Here is an 18881-nt window from a genome sequence, read left to right on the forward strand (position 1 = left end):
ACTGAGCCAATTAAGATCTTGTTCAATATTTACATGAAAAACATTTATGCTAACTAATTGATTATCATGATACGTACTTAACTGTACCAACTTGATTTATAAGTATAAGATCTTTATTGTTGTAATTAACTTAACGTCAACTAAATAGCTCTTAAAAATATCAATAAAACACGAAAAAGTTTGAAAATGTTAATTGACACATATAACCAATGACCTTTTATTTATGTAGACATGTGACGTTCATAGTTGACAAAACTAAAATTTGATCCAACGATTTTGACAACTTGACAGGTTAGCGTCACCCATACGACTAACTAAATATAGGTTCCGGAACCTATATTTAATGGCTCACGATCGTGCGCCTGGTACCATATCTACCACAATTTACTTACATCTATGCATATAACTAAGTTACCGATTGTTGCAAGTCTGCGCGTAATTTTTACTTAGACTCGAAACACAAAACCAAGTACCTGGGTAACCACTGTTAAGCATAAACCTACTGCACTGAAAACAATTTCGTTCTCGTCGCGGTGGAACCGACGTCACGATCACGATACTCACGATGGTCGCTTCGTAATAGGACGACCAAATTGGTCGCTGATACAACCTTAAACAGTTTCTCTATACTTACCATTAGGTCGCATAATTATGTTTATTTAACCTAAAATATTTACCAATATATATGATTTACATAACTTATAAAAACCTGGAAACTAATCTAGCTAAATGATAGTACAATGATAAAATGATATTAACCCGTAGAAATCAAACAGTAGCATAATAAGAAAGGTTACTATTACTACCAAAAGTAGGTAAAATGAGAAATGCAATGTAATAAAGAACACATTTTAATCGATTTAGATAACAAACACAATGATAGTTTATTTATATGATATTACAATACTGCTTCCAAATCTTCCAATTGATGATGGGGTTTCTTGATACCGAGTAGTTGATGAGGTGATATTATGACACAATTACTTATTAATACCATCACTCTCATTTGTTGTTTTTTTTATTACGAAATTAATTTTTTGTTCTTAGCTTTAATAATACCTAATAAAAAAACTAAAAAGGTAAAACAAAAGTGGTATAGCTACGGTTGACATAAATCAAATTGTGTGAATCTATTTTCTCTAACGTCAAGAACCAGAGAGGAAAATGGGGTCTACGTTTGTACCTATGTAGAAGCGGTCGTCCACTGTCCTCTCTTTTTGCTGTTTGTTGTAATTTAACCCGTCGAAAGCAACAAACAACCACAATACAACATATTGATGCAATTAGCAATTTTACCCATATGGATCTGTAAAGAGTCATTCTATGGAACTTGCTAACTATGTAAACCAGTGGTGGGCAAACTTTCTTCATGGGGGGCCAGAAAGTTTAGAAAATTTAAGTGGAGGGCCAGAATTGTAGCCAAAATTTATTTTGATTTATGATAAATTGATAATCGTGGGCCAATGCCACATACTAATTATTTCATAGGACCGGCGGCGGGCCGGATAAAATTAATCCATTCGCGGGCCGCAGATGGCCCGCGGGCCGTACTTTGCCCAACACTGATGTAAAAAAAGTCACTATTAAATTCATCATTCAAAGACAATTACAATATGGCGGTTTGTTTACATAGTTAGCAAGTTCCATAGAATGACACTTAGTAACACATACGTCTGATACTGTGTCGCTGTAACCCAAATTGAATAACTATCACACGTGTGATACTATGACGCTCCACGGGTTAATAGAATTCCGTCTTTTCGTACGTCATCACTACCTGCTGGCAAGCCATATCCTTTCCGTCCTTCACTACGTATGCATCCGCAAGCCATTCCCCGTACATGCCGTATTTGGGAAGCCCATTCGAATCCACGATGAACTGATGGACGTCATATCGTCCCTGCAAACAATACAGGATGGATAAAAAATAACTGCATTCCCGTTGCCAGGGAGGTTTTTGGATTATACTGAGCAACTTTTACTATGGAACCAATCCCGAAATCGCAAAAAAAAAAATTTGGTGTTTCATACATTTTGGCTGGGCCATTTTCTATGGGAGGGTAATTTTTTTTTGCGATTTATGCGTTGGTCAGTATAATACTAAAACCTCCTGTAGTTATTTTTTAGCCATTTTTATATATTGTGACATTTTTTGCTACTTTTGTATTATTTCTACTCAGAATACCGGGATAAAAAAATGTCCCAGAGTTTTTTCCTATTGTGTTACCATTTCCCCATATACTTTGTATGGCGGTAACCAAAAGAAAAATTTGAAAAATGTATGGAAATTTTAGGACACATTTTTTCTCCTATGACCTATAAGGATGAAAAGGGCTCGCGATCCCGACTAGAAATAACACAAACGTGGTAAAAAAGGGCACAATGGATTAAAATGGCCAAAAATAATAGAAAAGCTCATTTACTAACGTACCATTGACCGGGGTGACTTTCAAATGCAGGGGCGACTTTAAAATTCTAGTTTTTAAGCCATAATATATATTTATGCGAGATTTTTTACAGTAGGTGAATATGAATATATAGTAATCTAACTAGTTACAGGAACATTTTCAGTAAATAATGAATACTGGTAATTCTATGGCCGTTTTAAATCTATCAAAGTAATCCCAAATTTTCCAAAGTCACCCCGGTCTACGGTACCTTAGGAATAGGGAAGTCTGGCGGATCTATCCCAGCGGCTTCGAACCCTTTCTTCATGTTTTTTCCCGCAAACTGTTTACACGCACACGGGAGGCAGTCATCGGCCCAGATCATGTACTGTTTCCATGCACCGGCCACTTTCCTTTTTATATCTACGCGAACCTAGAAAATATTCGAATGATACAATTTAGATTAAGTACTAAAATACAGAAAAAACATATAAAAACCTACCCTTCATGATTTACATGGTAATTATTAGGATCCAAAAATATGTCAAAAACGAAAAAGGATTATTAAATTATTGCGTGTATTATGTCAAGGTAATGATCGCAATTAATTAAAACAATACAAATTAAATATGTCAGGAATATCAATGATTGGAATGACATAGAATTCATGAGTTTAAACTGAAAGTTCTTCGTCGCACCAATGACACGACTTACGTCTTGGCCACGACATTGCGCGACAGGCTTCGAGCTTCGGCTAAGGCGACAACCAGGTTGGAGTTGGAGTGAGACAGCGATCGGACCTTTCGTTCCTATGGTTTTCGCCTTAGCCGAAGCCATTCGTGCAATGTCGTGGCCAGGATTACAGCAATAGAGTTGTCGATGACTTCTGGAATAGTCGCGCCGAGATCGAAAGAGACGTGTGTGCGGTTGAGCTTGTGTTTGTGCATATACATCTTGTGAGGCATCTCCGCGTCTCTCGAACAATTTTGAGCTACCACCAATGTCCACTTTCCTGTGCCCTGCAATTGATATGGAAAAATAAACAATGATTGGACAATAATCTTAAATCATCAATTTAGGAAGGAAATGTACTAGTGAAGGTTAAAAACCGTTCGAGAAATAACGGAGCAACAATCCTAGAGCAACTCTTTTTCTCAAAGCGGCATCAAATCACAAAAATACATAACACAACAATATGTAAGTAGATGTGTAGTTACAAAATCGAATTCACATTCAAAATATATTAGTTCAAGAAATACAGAAATTTAATAATAATAATAATACGTTGCTAATTCTAAGCGCGTGTATGAGGCAATGGACCACAGTCCTTCGTCAACCAGGAGGCGGGGATGAGAGCCCTGGCCCGCAGGATTTTATAAGGATTGAGCGAGGAATATTTCAGGGTGATAGTCTGAGTCCTCTGTGGTTCTGCCTAGCTCTGAATCCTCTCAGTACACGGTGGTCTGGCCCTAGGCCATAATTCAAAATATGTTATGTGTTATTTTTAAGTGTCAAATGCATTAGTATTATTCACTAATAAATGTACTTTAAGGAGGTATAAATAGATCCTGGATAACTCATTATTTTCATTCTCTAATTAACGTCGAAAGTGAACTGAACTCCCGGTTGTACGCGCTCTCTTATCGGCAACTAATTAAGTGATCGGTCATTAGTGGTGAATTTCTGCTGAATTTGTGTATTTACTGATTATTATGAATATGGAAGAAAGGGAGAGAGGGTAGGCGCTAGTTTGCAGTAGATATGAGCGCCGATAGGCATTTAGCCGGCGGCGGCGCGCCGGTCAATATCGGTCGGCGGCGGCGGCGAATCGGCGGCGTGGCCTTTAAACACCTTTGATTAATGAAAAACGAATTCAAACCAAAATTTTACCCGTTAACATGTTTTTGTTGTAAGGAAGTTATAAAATAATTTCAATTTCAAGCAATTTAGGGTGATAAACAAAACTACATACCTGATTCTTGAAGCTCCATATTCATAATAATAATAATAAAAAAAAAAAAAAAAAAAAAAAAAAAAAAAAAACCGCTGACACTGACGGACGTCCTTTAAAATTTCTTTTCATAAATAATATTTTTACATGTGGTTTTTGCCGTAAAATATTGATAATTTACTCATGTTTACTAGTAAATCATGCGGACAATGAATATATTTGATTACAAACACCGCGACCATGGGTCGCAGTCGCACTACCGTGTTGACATTTGTCATGCACCACCGGCAAAACTACGAAATTGATAGAAATGATTACTAGGAGTCGAGCAAAAGCGGTAACAACAAGCGCACGCCCACCACCCCCGCCCGCCTCGTCCACTTCCTCGTCCACATCGTCGTCAGGCGACGAGTTCGCGACGGCGCCTGACACAGACGGGTCCAGTGACGAGAGCGGGCCGCCGCCGCCGCCGCCACGACCACCTGCGCGACGAGGGCGGCCACCGCTGCCGGCACGCTTGGGGCCTGCGGGACATCCTGCCCCGCCCACGGCTCCCGCTGCCGGTGGTATAGTGCGACGCATGAGATGGACTCGAGACATGAACGAGAATGTCATGCGCGCCTATTATGGGGCTACAGAGGGGGGAACACAGCTGTCCGCCTATCGTTCGAGAATACTGCCTCTGTTTCAGGCTCTTGAACCTACCATCACCGTGTCGGAGCAGCGATTATCGGACCAGGTGCGCGTCATTCAGCGGCTAAAGCGCTTGGATGACGCGACACTTGATCGGCTTCGCCAGGAGGCTCTCTCTGCTCGCGCGGACCTCACCTCGGTGCGAGATCTGCCCGCCACGTCGCCGGATCCGGTGCCCGCACCCGACCTGGCACCGGGGGCGCCACGGGTTGATTTCTGTACCGACGAGGGGGACTTCGCGAGTCAGAATGTGAGTACGACTGCTAATGAGCAACTGAGGAGGACTTTGGAAGAGGCGATTACGCAGTATCGCGCCACAACCAACTCTAGGCCCCGATTACCACGTTTGCCTATGAATAGACGCAATCTAGCGCTAATGGGAGCCCTAAACGCTTTACTAGAGCCATATTTACGGACTAGTAAAGATTTAGATGATACGCACTCGATCATGTACTGCGGAGCCATCGCGGCGTGCCGTGTTGCTCGCATCAAGTTCCCGGACGCTGAACGTGCACCTAGGACCGTCGGAGGTGTCCCTGCATGGCAAGCGCGGATCGAGCGACGTATCAGCTCGTTTAGGACTCTCATCGCAAAGCTGATCTGCTTCAGGGGGGGCAACAATCGCCCCCGAGTAATGCGCTTTGTGAACCAGGCGTTCGCGGGGACGGATATCAGGCCCTGCGACTACATGGCCAATGTCACAGAGCGCATCGACTTTCTAAAGCAGAAAGTCTATGCATGGGCAAACCGTATTCGCCGCTACAGAGAGCGTGTGGATCGATTTCAGCAGAATCGCCTTTTTCAAAGTGACCAAAGGAAGGTGTACCGAAGGTGGGAGGAAGCCAACCTTCGTGCGCCCGACACGCAGCCGCCGGATGCTACTGCCATGACCGACTTCTGGCGTAGCATCTGGTCGGTGCCTGTCGGACACACCGAGGGGGGTTGGATGAGTGTTGTCGAGCGTGAGTGCGAGTCCATCGAACCTATGGGGGCAGTCACCATCAGCCCCGATGACGTCAGTTGTGCCATCCGCACGGCCCAGAACTGGAAAAGTCCTGGGCCGGATGGATTGCACAACTTCTGGCTAAAGTGGTTCCGATGCTCGCACTCCTGCTTGGCAGCACAATTTCAACAAGCCCTCGAGCTTGGTTCTCTCCCACCTTCCTTAACAACTGGTGTCACCTTCCTGCTCTATAAGTCCGGTAGTACCACGGAAGCGAAGAACTACAGACCCATCACATGCTTGCCTACACTCTACAAGCTCCTTACATCCATTTTGAGAGCAAAAATCAACGCGCACATTGTCGCAAACAATATTCTGGCTTCCGCTCAAAATGGATGTAGGGTTGGGTCCCGTGGTACTAAAGAGCTCCTCCTCATAGACATGACCATCTGCCAACAAATCCGGCGGAATAAGGGTGCCCTCTCGGCCGCTTGGATTGACTACAAGAAGGCCTATGATTCGGTGCCTCATTCATGGTTGGGGAGGGTCTTAGAGCTGTATAAAGTTGATGCAGCTTTGAGAGCCTTCCTAAGCGCGTGTATGAGGCAGTGGACCACAGTCCTTCGTCAACCAGGGGGCGGGGATGACCGCCCTGGCCCGCAGGATTTTATAAGGATTGAGCGAGGAATCTTTCAGGGCGACAGTCTGAGTCCCCTGTGGTTCTGCCTAGCTTTGAATCCCCTCAGCACCCTGAGTAGTGTAAATATAGCGGTTCTGGCGCACTTTAGGTAAATATCTTTTGGGGCCACTTCTGGGCTTGTTTTGTATCGGTACATGTTCTGTATCACATGTGATGTACCTCTACTCATGGGCAATTGAAACAGCTCACTTTGAATATACGTTTCCATACAAGATTGTTCGTTTATTAAGGTAAATGTAAGACGGCTACCCTAATTATAGGTATTTACTCATATATGTTGTAGGTATGTATTTCTGAGGTTGTTTTTTATCAGCACATGTTCCGTTATCATGTGCGGTGAGCCTGTACTCGCGAACAATTAAAACAACTCACTTTGAATGCTTATTTCCATATCAGATGGTCCGTTTTTGTTGCGTTCAAGTGAACCTTTGTTTTAATAAAATATAGCGTGGGAGAATCATTTGACTATTCTGTTATCAGTTACATTGTTGCTGTTTGATGTATGAAATGGTAGACTCGGTAATGTTATTTGCAAATCCATCAATACGCATCTAAATTGTTTATTACATCTACTGCATTATAGTTAAAATGTGGGCGTATCCGGTAGATCAAGGTCTATGAGTGTTATCGAATATGCATTTATGCAAGTTGATCTAGGTTTTAATAAAATAACTAAAGCTCAGTATGAATTAGGAGCTCTGAGGAGACGCAATAGTTCAATACAATACGGATTACATAATGTTCATTTCCAATTTTTTACATCTAAGTGTTATGCTGCAATTACATGCAGTATATGATAATCACGTTAGAAATGTTACTTTATCACCGTACAAGGAAGATTTTTACTTCCCATCATGTGCTGCGGGCGCGTGGAATATCCAAAGGGCTATTGTGTTCGATGAAAGTACATCTTCCAACGCGGCTTCGTTTGAATGGTATGTAAAGTTTTTTATGGGAGAAAGGGGTACAACAATGACATCAAAAACCGCATCGAAAATTGTGCGACATAATCAAATTGTAGACTTACCATTATGCAATGATGGTAATATGATAATATTTAAAATGGAGGTCATAAAAGAGCAGATAGAGAATACTTCATCTTCTATTGTACATGGGAGACGAGTAAGACGTGAAACTAGCGTCAAACAATCATGGACGGAAAATGAATATTATCAGGTCATTCAAGATGGAGATGGAATAGAGATGACTGTTCGAGTAATGAAAAAGAAACAGGGTTCAAGCACTCTTTTAAGTGTTACTACGCCTAAACCAATGACTGCTACCACTACTGTCGCCACCACCAATACAACCCCGAAAAGACATAAGTCATCACCTGCAACATCCACAACAACAACAACAACGGTCAAAACAAGCACTCTGAAGCCTATGGTATTGAGTGAAGACTGTCAGCAGTATGAGTATATGTTAGAGCATATGCGGCGGTGGGCTGATGAAGAAATGTCTATTATAACATCAGATCCCAATGCAGATCTCTACTGTAAAGATCGTCTACCATCTAAACCTGTACGGAGAGAATAATGAAATTTGCGTCAAGGTACGTTTATTATTATTTTTTTCTACTTAAAATGTTTTATAAATATTTTTTGATAAAATTGAAAACCGCAAACGTTTCAATAACAGCTCTAATCAGACTATCACGTGAGAAGTAATATCATGGTTACCTTATCTTTCGATTCTAAACCACATATGAAATCGTTCCCTTCATTTTTGCTATAAAAAGCAGATTCGGTCATAGTTTCTTTCAATTGACCGTACCCCTTCTACTGACACATTGGTAAGCACGTAAAAAAAATTAATTATTCTTTAATTATGTCCAATAACAACTACATGAATCTTTTAAACGAACGCGGTAGCGACATTGTAAATTGGATTAAACCTAAAAATTTGTTGGTAAAACAACCATATCCTATATTAGATTGTTACCAAAAAAAGTCGCACTTTGATGATAACAAGATGCAAACTATAGTTGTCTTGCAACAGGGACATTTAACTCTGCCCTGTAGATTTAACGATTTAGAGGATGATGCCGTCCAAGAGTTGAAGAAGGGGTATATGTCTGTTGTGTGTATGGGGCCAAAAAATAAGACATGGCTGTTCGAGTTTTGCAGTGAGAAGTAAATTGTAAGTAATTTGTCTCTTTTTCTTTTTACAGATTGCTCGAGTTACCATAATAATATTATTATTATATAAAAAAAAAATGGATTCTTCCCCATCATCTAATGATAAATGTAAGATTTTAGTTTCTTTATATTTATACCTTTTTTATATAGTGTCAACCTAAAACATTAAAATTTCTGTTTAGTTTTTAACCTTGTTCTACCTCAGCATTTTGGAAAGTATAGCGAATTAGATAATAATAATAATATTATATTTCCCTCCAACAGGTAACGAGGGTACCACCAACAACGACAGCAGCAGCAATGAAAGTAGCTCTCAGAGCCACGTCATCATCTCTTCAGAGCAACAGCATCCACAATCAGCAACAGCAACAGCAGCGGAAGCACCTCTAGATCTCATCATACCATCCACCAGTTCGCAAGAAAAGGACGAGAACAAAGAAAATCTTAACCCGCTCTACTGTAATGAAGATGCTTATGAGAGTGACACCCCCGCAAGGAGGAGGTCATACAATCAAAGAAACAAAGACAAGTGGATACGTGCGTTCAATACAAATATGCTGATGAGTAGATGGCGCCACCGAATGCCGCTACATATTTTTAGAGCAGATGTATCAACACTATTAAAGCGTCTATATATTGAAGGACACCTCGACGACATTCATATTTACCTGATGACCGTAATGTGGGATGATATACATGAAGAATTGGAAGGGATGGTGGGTGGTGTAACACTTAATTATAAAGATTGGATTGTGTTGTTGGGGTGTGTTGAAGCGGAAGTGTTTTCACGTGTGATGTTTACCTTAAAATCATTTAACTATCTACTAAATGTAATACTTTGTGTGATTGGACCAATCATCATAGCATCACCTGATCATGATGATGATGATGATGATGATGCCAATGAATATTAAGGTATTTTTTTTTCAATGTAATTGCTGATGCTGCCTTTGCGAGTGTACATTTTAATTGTAATCATTTATATTCTCTTATATAATAAATCTTATATGTAAAAAAAATAGGGGTGTTTTAATTAAAATATAATCCAATTCGATCACAAGGTGTTCGTTTATTGATTAAGAAAAAGAAAATAGTTAAACAATATTATCCTTAGCTATCCAACTTTTTTCATTTAAGCCAAGCCATTTTACATACACTTTATTTCCGCCTCGTTTCAAAACTTTTTCCACTAGATAAATATCACTATGTTTAGTTTTCTGTAATTCTTGCTCATAAAAACATCCAGAAATAGGTTGATGATGGGTATCTTCAAGTAAATACGTCACCGGGTTAGTGTTTTGCACTTTGAGCACTTTAAATATTTCCGTAGTCCAGTTACCGGTGTAGCCTTTAGCGAAAGTTGATTTATATTTACTAATTCTCACGGGGTCATTGACCTTAAACTTGGCATGTGGTTTCATTTTAATGTTATTGTAAACATTATGTAACAACTGATAATAGTTATTTTTAGTCACGCTCGCTGGCGCCATGCCGATAGTGCGATGCGGTTTGTTATTGTAATAATATTCCACATCCTTTATCAGTTGTGTCCATTTGTACGAACCATTCAAGCTGAATTGTTTCCAAATCCAATGTTTTAAGGTTCTAATTAGCCTCTCCACTATGGAAGCTTTCATAACGCTAAATGTAGAGTAGTGATTAATATTATGTTGCGTCATAAGCGATTGGAATTTGACATTGAAAAATTCTTTCCCGTCATCGGATTGAATATTTTTAGGATTTCTCTCGTTTTCACTTAAAATCTTGCGCATTGCCTTTGTAACATCTTCAGCGCTCTTGGATTTAAGCGGTTGCAACCAAGCATATTTCGAGAAGGTATCAATACACACTAAAATGTATTTGTAGTTATTATTAGCTTTCGAGTACTTTTGCATATCAATCAAGTCAATCTGCCATGTGTCATCGAAACCTCTTTGAATGAAACGGCGACGTGGAAATGTTTTTCTCGCATACTTATGTATCTCATTAACTACCTGAGCTTTACTCATCCTTGTTGTTGTTGTTGTTGTTTCTTATGTGTGTAGGTGTAATATGTTTTATTGGTATGGTTGATGATGATGATGATGCTGATGGCTGTGCAGGTGTAGAAATTCTGGCTGATAACTTTTCAAGCTTTGCTTTTAAATCTCTTATATCAGCACGATTGCTCTTTATCTTTCCAAGTAATAATATTATTTGTTCATCAAACTGAGCTTTGTTGATAGCATCCGTTTTGAATATTGCTTTTTGAATTCCACTCAACCGTCTGTTTTCAAAAATTACTAAATCTTTTTCCACTTTAATTTTGTCACGAGTTGCGTTGCCGCTGCTGCTGCCCAAGTGTTGTCCAAACTTGTTAAGAGGCATTGTGAAAGTGAATAATGGAGGATACCCTCAGCCATATTTATATAGATCAGATAGAGTACCTAGCCCACATGAACAGATAACTGATCTACTTAAAACAGATAACCGATCGGATGAACAGGTTTCCTAACGGGAGAAGAGGGTCTGTTTCCTCGGATCCTGTTTCTTACTTTAAAATAATACCACCCTCAGTCAGTTCCTCAACTATCGCGTTTATCTCGTTAGCATGGGAGGTGTTACCGGCGCTCTGCGATGCGACCAAAAGCTGTAAACGGCTAACCAGTTCGTTTGGATCATCCCAATAGATATAATCAGTTTTTGGATAAAACGTTTTAGTAGTCAATATATCGCTTCTATGAAGGTTCAAACATCCACCTTCTTTATGTAGCTTAGATTCTTGCGAGTGCTTAATGAAAAGTTTATACTTTAAACTTTTGTCACCGCTCAGTTGACCGTTTGGTGCGAATCCTCTACGATGAGCGTTTGTAATGTCTAAAATCTTATTATAATCCTTTACATCGTCTTTCGAAATTATATCCTTGTTAGGTATTTTTTGAAAGATAAGTTCACCTAGCCCAGGTGTCATTTTGAAGGTTGAATCTTTGATATGTATCAAATCATCGATTATTTTAATTTGACTATCTCCAATATACATTTTATTTTCTTTGAGATAAACACCGAATGGTATTTTCAGTGTTTTAGAAAAGTGTTTGAGATATTTTTGATAATCGCTTTGATCTAATACACTGCTATGATTATTCTCATCATCATTATCATCACTCTCGAGAGCTGACTTCATAGTTTCCTCATCATCATCATCATCATCATCAAAATTCAACTGTTGTGCTTTTGTTTGAAGATTATCGTTCCACTTAATCAGTTCACTATGGGGTTCTTCTTCTTCGGTTTTCTTCCTTTTACGTGATTTTGGCGTTGGTAATGGTGTGGAGGTTTTTTTTATTAACATGGGAGGATGACGACGACGAGGGGTGTTATTCATTAATAACGCTGCTTCTGGTTTAGCATTTTCATTGTCATTATTACCTTTAGATTCTAACGCTTTAGTCATTAAAACGTTGAGCGGTTTTGTAATTGGTTCAAAGGTTTGAGCCAGTGATGTGTCAAGAGATGACTTATCTGCCCGCAATGCCTTTACTTTTTTCTTTACACTCTCAATGGAATCTATGAGTTTCCGTTTCAACTTTTTATTACCAAACATATTTTCTTTTTAGTGCATGTGCTGCTGCTGTTGTTGTTGTTGTTGATAGGTATATAATTTTTTTAAAAAGAGGTTGTTCCTCAGTAGCTGACAACATAAAACTGATAATAAACCGGAGATGACACTCAACTTTATACAATAATAAAAACATCAAATCCTTTACGATATCGACCCTTATTAATGTCTCTCTCCTTGTCGATTGTTAAAAAAGTGTACTTTTTCTCCCAACACTCACGACAAACTTTCTTAAACTTTTCCCAACTCATATCGGTGTTCACGTGATCATCATAGGCATGTTTTAAATTCAACTCGTCCTGTTTAAATAGCAATATAAGATTGGCATTATCACGTACCAATTGTTTAGGTATCCTACTGTATGTCTGACACAAGTAGAAACAATCTAACCAACGATGACGTCCCATGGCAAAGTACTGACGAATGGCATCTTGATCTTCCAACGCTACATCATCAAACACGATGACGCTGTCTTCCGAGGCTTCCGCCGGTGGGACAACTTGACTCTTATCGTTGTAGGTGTGAAACGGTATATCACCCGCCCGCTCTAAAACTTTACTCAGAAACTTGTATTTCGGTTGGTTTAATGATTTCGAATAAAGATAAACATTATGAAACTTTATACCGTTCGGATCTAAAAGTAGAGACAACAAGACATTAGTCTTGCCACAGTTGGAGGGTCCACAGATGAGACATCTAATATTGTTTGCCAACAACGATCCATGTTTGAAGACACGGGTTACAGCTGCTGCTGCTGCTGCTTTTGTAGATTGATTACTACATAGTTTCACATAATCATCTGACGTAGTCCAATCTTTTACCGTAAGCGACGTGTTTTGTTTTTTAAGTTTCATTTTATTGTGATCTATTAAATCTTAAGGACGTGTATATATATATATATATGCACGGACACACACATACAAGCATACTTGCAAACATGTCATCATCATCATCATCATCATCAACATCAACATCATTACAAGAATCAAATGAGAAACAGCAACAGCAGCAACAGCAGCAGCAGCAGCGGCCGGAGACGGAGTCGAAGCGGGAGACGGAGCTAGAGATTGAGCTAGATCTAGATACGGAGACGGTGCCGGAGCTAGATACGGAGACGGAGACGGTGCCGGAGCTAGATACGGAGACGGAGACGGAGCTAGAGACGGAGACGGAGCTGGAGCTAGAGTTTGAGGATTATCATCATCATCATCATCAGGGGGATGTAATGAGAGTGATCTGTGAGTGTTTTTTATTGTGTGTATGACTCTGTGTTGTGATTAATATATATATATATATATATATGCGAGAACATGCTATAAGTGCACACAGTCGATTATTGATACTTAATATGATAACACACACCGGTGGGGTTAGTGTTAATCATAATTCCAAACAGCGAAGACGGACACATCGAGCGACATCTACATCTCATCGTCATCATCTTCATCACAGTAGCAGCAGCAGTGGTGGTGGTATTATTAATAATTTAATTAATAATCTACCATTTGAACTTCACATACCCGGTTACAATTATTGCGGTCCCGGTACGAGATTGAAGGAGAGATTGGCTCGTAACGATCCAGGAGTGAACCCACTCGATGAAGCTTGCAAATTACATGATATTGCCTACTCACGTGACAAGACATTAGTGGGACGCCATCAAGCCGACCTGCGATTGGCTGAAGCTGCTAGAAATCGCACGAGCGCCACTAACAGTTCTATCGGTGAACGAATAGCCTCTTTGGCGGTAGATAAGATTATGAGATTTAAAGTCAAACGCGGAATGGGGGTGGTTCCAATTTCGAAAGTTATAAAGGCAAGCCGCGATGCGGTCAAAAGACAAATTGCAAAAAAGAAACCCGCTACTACTACTCCTACTACATTACTCAAAGTGGGTGTGAAAGCTGCAAAACAATATGTTAAAGGGAAAGTTGTAAAACAACAACAACGCAAACAAAGAGTCATCCCGATACCTAAACGTGGTGGCTTTCTACCTTTGATACCGCTACTGAGCGCTTTAGCAGCCACGGGAACTTTAGCCGGTGGGGTCACTACTGCCGCTAAAAATATCTATGAAATGGTAAAGAATAGAAACAATAATAATAATAATAACGGCAGTAAAATTGTCGGTAAAGGTTTATATTTAGCACCTTATAAACGTGGTATGGGGCTCTACATCACACCAGCAGCAGCAGCAGGAGCTAAAAAAAAAAAAACAAGAACTTAGATTTGCCGCCAAAAGGTAAAGCCCTCACCGATCTGGATATAGTAAGATGTGTGCGTAGAGAGAAAATTCCCTACTTTAGAGGTGTTTTCATGCGAGATAATCTTCCAACGAAACCACACTACTATGAAACTGGAATTATTAATTTGGACACGCAACAGGGAGAGGGTACACATTGGTGCGCTTATGTTAAGAAGGGTGATTATTGCTTGTATTTTGACAGCTTTGGCGATTTGAGGCCTCCTAGGGAGTTTATTGATTATATTAAGAAATCTGCCATCAACACGCAAGTAGAGTATAATTACAATCGATTACAGAAATTTAATACTGTAAACTGTGGACATTTATGCTTGGAATTCCTATGTAAGAGCGCTAAACGTTTGTTTTAAATAAATACCATAAACATTACACGTGTGCTTTCATTCTTGCTAAGATCCTCGTCTGTAAACCACCACCACGATAATCGTTACTATCATCATCATCATTATCGTCTTCGTCATGACATTAACCTCATTCACAATAAGTCTTAACAGCAATGAGTCCATTTTGAATGTAGATTTTCAACCGGCTCTAGAATTGGACAGTGATGGTTTTTATGAGTGTGCGCTAGTGTACTTTAAGACTTTCAACTCTATTCCAAATGTTGATAAGACCAATAACCTGTTTCATTATGGAGATAAAGTTATCACAATTCCAGAAGGTTCGTACGAGCTCAATGATATAATAAATCACTTGAACCGCGAAATGATAAAGCTGGCCAATGGTGACGCTGAAAAATTGATTGATATCTCTGTAAACAGCAACACCTCCAAGTGTATGATGTACTCACCAAAATTGGATATTCACTTGAACAAACCAAACAGCATTGGATCACTCTTTGGTTATTCGCCAAAAACGCTGAAAGCTAAAACAGTGCATTGGTCAGACGAATCGATCAACATACTCATAACAAATACTATAAGAATAGAGTGTAATATTGTGGAGGGGTCATTCGTAAACAACAAGCCGTCGCATGTAATACACGAGTTTTCACCTGACGTCCCGCCCGGTTATCAAATAATTGAACAACCATCTAACATTATCTATCTACCTGTCAAGAAGAGTAACACCAACCTACAACACATTGAAGTGCGCATAGTAAACGAGTCCGGTGATACGGTGAATTTCCGAGGTGAAAACATCTCACTGCGTTTGCATATTCGTAAAAAATAAATAAGAAAATGATTATTCATAATAATAAGAATATAAGCACAGGTAGCAACCCCTACACTATCAGTCGAGATCTTGCTCTCGAGGTGAAAACTACTCCTCTAAGACAGCAGCCACTTATACAACAACAACAACAACAACAACAACCAAAGAAATTGACTACAGAAAATAGCACATTTTTACAGAGTATCGGTTTTAAAGTATGTCCTCGTTATCTATCTTAGACATTGGTGAGCGGGTGTCATTTGATGACTCCATAGAAAGTATAGAATTTCACCCATACACTCCGTATAATGACTCTTTTAAAAATAACGATAATATCCACATATGTATCAACCGTCAAGATCTAATCCTACTACCGAGTCAGAGTCAAATATTAGTGGAGGGCACAGTGGAGAAAGGATGTCTACTAGTCAACAATGGTGCTGCATTTTTATTTCAAGACATTCGTTATGAATTGAACGGTGTGGAGATCGATCGGGCGAGAAACTGCGGTATCACATCCACTATTAAGGGACTAGTCTCATACACAAAGGAAATGGACTATAGTCTTCAGAATGCGGGGTGGGAAGTTGGTGCTAAAAAGATTCATGATAAGTTTACTTTAACTATACCGCTATCTCATTTCTTGGGTTTCGCCGAGGACTATAAGAAGGTAATAATGAATGGGAAACACGAGTTGATATTAAACCGTGCCAGTACAGATGTAAACTGTTTAGATTTAGCAGCCGCTGATCCGGAGAAGGTACCGAAACCGGCGGTTCCAAATGGTGTCATTGAAATCATCCGTATCATATGGAGGATGCCAGTCATAAAAGTATCTGATAAGGAGAAACTACGCTTAATGTCGTACGTTGAGGGGAGCATACCGGTTCAGATAGCGTTTCGCACGTGGGAACTGTATGAATATCCCATACTACCTGCCTCAGAACGTCATATTTGGTGCATCAAGACTAGTACGCAGCTGGAGAAACCTCGCTATCTCATTGTTGGTTTCCAAACGGCTCGTAGGAACGACAAGACCAAAGATATGAGTATATTCGACCATTGTAATCTTACCAATTGCAGGGTGTATTTGAACGCTCAGTATTATCCATACGATCCATTTTCGGCTGAATTTAAATCTAATAACTATGCGCTCTTATACGATGCATTTACCAATTTCCAACGATCGTACTACAACCGTGATCATACCAGCCCTCAAGTAAATTATGCTCATTACAAGACACAATCTCCATTAATAGTCATTGACACATCAAGACAGTGTGACACCTTCAACTCGGGAGCCATTGATATTAAATTGGAAATGGAGTTTAAAGAGAACATACCCGCTAACACCACAGCATATTGTCTTATTATAAACGATTCGCTGTTTGAGTACGACGCCCTCACAAGTACTACACGTAAAATTATACAGTAAAAGAAAGCACATACACACACTCCACTTCACCGCCAACTATCCTCAAGCGTTAACGCATGTGTGAAACTTGAGAAAAAAACAAAAGAAAAATGAATAATTCAAATATTTATTTACCTTCTTACGCCCCATCGATTGATTCCACTGAGAATGACAACGGGTGTGAGCTGAGTAAAAGCGCTTACAATCTGGAGATGAAATGTCATCATACTCTAATTAAAAATATCTATGTATATTTGAGGCTGCAATTTATTGAAGGTAAAATGAGCTTACAAACCTGCGTCAATTTAAATGGACAACACGAACTCACATGTGAAGAATGGGACACGATGTTTGTGAAGAAAGTTGCCGTCATTGGAAAGTTTTATCAAAACCCATTAAGTGCGCCGCCACATCATATTCGGTGTGATCGTCATTGTATTCGAATGTGCATCTCTCCACCAGTGCTTTTCCTTGTTGATTCGGATAACTCAAATAACCCTCTGGTAATAAATCACATGGAATGGCAACTTATTGAACGCGTTATGGAGTGTATTAACGCTCGAATTGAATACTTGAACAAGCTAAAGTTGACCTACGAGAACCGCCTCAACTTCTTCAAGAAGCATTTTAAGACACACCGCCCCACCAACGTTCAAGAAGCACGCAACATTATACATGGATTGTGCAATATTAATGATGTTGTTGACTCGGAAATAAAGTGTTACGCTGCTGACCTTCTATGTAATACCTACTTTTTCCAATGGTAAATGTTTGCGGTTTGTTAAAATAAATTATTGATTAAGAAAAAAATATGACCTATTTATTTTAGCATAGAAACCCTTATCAGCTCTGACCACTAAATGGTTGGGTTTTGATTAAGAAAAAAACTTTCAATCAATCACCTTGGTTAAAATCGTACATTGATTTGAATTCGCAAATGAGAACAGAGGCGAAAAAACACTTTTGAAAAGGATTTTTTTTTTTTTTACCTGATGAATAACTCTATATATTTGGAAAAAAAACAATTGAAAATGTTGAGAAAAGGGTCGATGTTAAGTTGTATTCCCGTTGGAACATTGTAAAAACAGGAAAAAAAAATGTAAATATGGCCTTGAACGTTATATTTCACAACCAAACTTCCACAGCGCTTCTATTTTCTCCGAATAGCTAGTGGCAGTGCAGTTAAAGAAATCTAGAATTGTCTATAACAAACCCATTTATGTTGGTTTTACCGTGCTAGAATTAAGTAAAACTTTAATGTACAATTTTCATTATGATTATATCGTACCTAAGTATGGTGAAAATGTAAGGCTGTTATACACCGACACCGATTCTTTTGTTTATGATATAAAAAACAAACAACTTTTACGAAGATATTAAGCCAGACTTACAAAGTAGATTTGACACTTCAGACCTTCCGGAAAACAATGTACTTATATGGCCTACCACAGGTGAATAAAAAAGTCGTAGGTATAAAATAAATAAATGCTAAAAAACTCTTACGCTTTTATTTTAATTATACAGATACACAAGCACACACACACCCACTAACAGTCTACAAACACATAGAGTTTCTTCGTTATCAGGAGATTTTTCACTTCCATGAACCATATGGCCCCATCTTTCCATATGGTTG

General features: G+C 39.3%; 1 protein-coding gene across 2 annotated transcripts in view; it reads right to left on the reverse strand.

Annotated features, from left to right (window-relative positions):
* Positions 1-1714: 1714 nt before the first annotated feature.
* Positions 1715-18881, reverse strand: part of LOC134794943 (uncharacterized) — a 67604-nt gene continuing 50437 nt past the window's right edge. The window contains exons 2-4 of one of the 2 annotated variants that reach the window (XM_063766812.1): positions 3251-3406; positions 2659-2820; positions 1717-1900 (exon numbers count right to left, since the gene is read on the reverse strand). In XM_063766812.1, coding sequence (XP_063622882.1) covers positions 1742-1900; positions 2659-2820; positions 3251-3406 — 477 coding nt within the window. In that variant the 3' untranslated portion in view covers positions 1717-1741. Of the gene's footprint in view, positions 1901-2658; positions 2821-3250; positions 3407-18881 lie in introns of both variants that reach the window. The other variant, XM_063766813.1, reaches the window with a different exon arrangement.

Source organism: Cydia splendana, chromosome 11, assembly GCF_910591565.1.
Source record: "Cydia splendana chromosome 11, ilCydSple1.2, whole genome shotgun sequence".
Lineage (NCBI taxonomy): Eukaryota > Metazoa > Arthropoda > Insecta > Lepidoptera > Tortricidae > Cydia > Cydia splendana.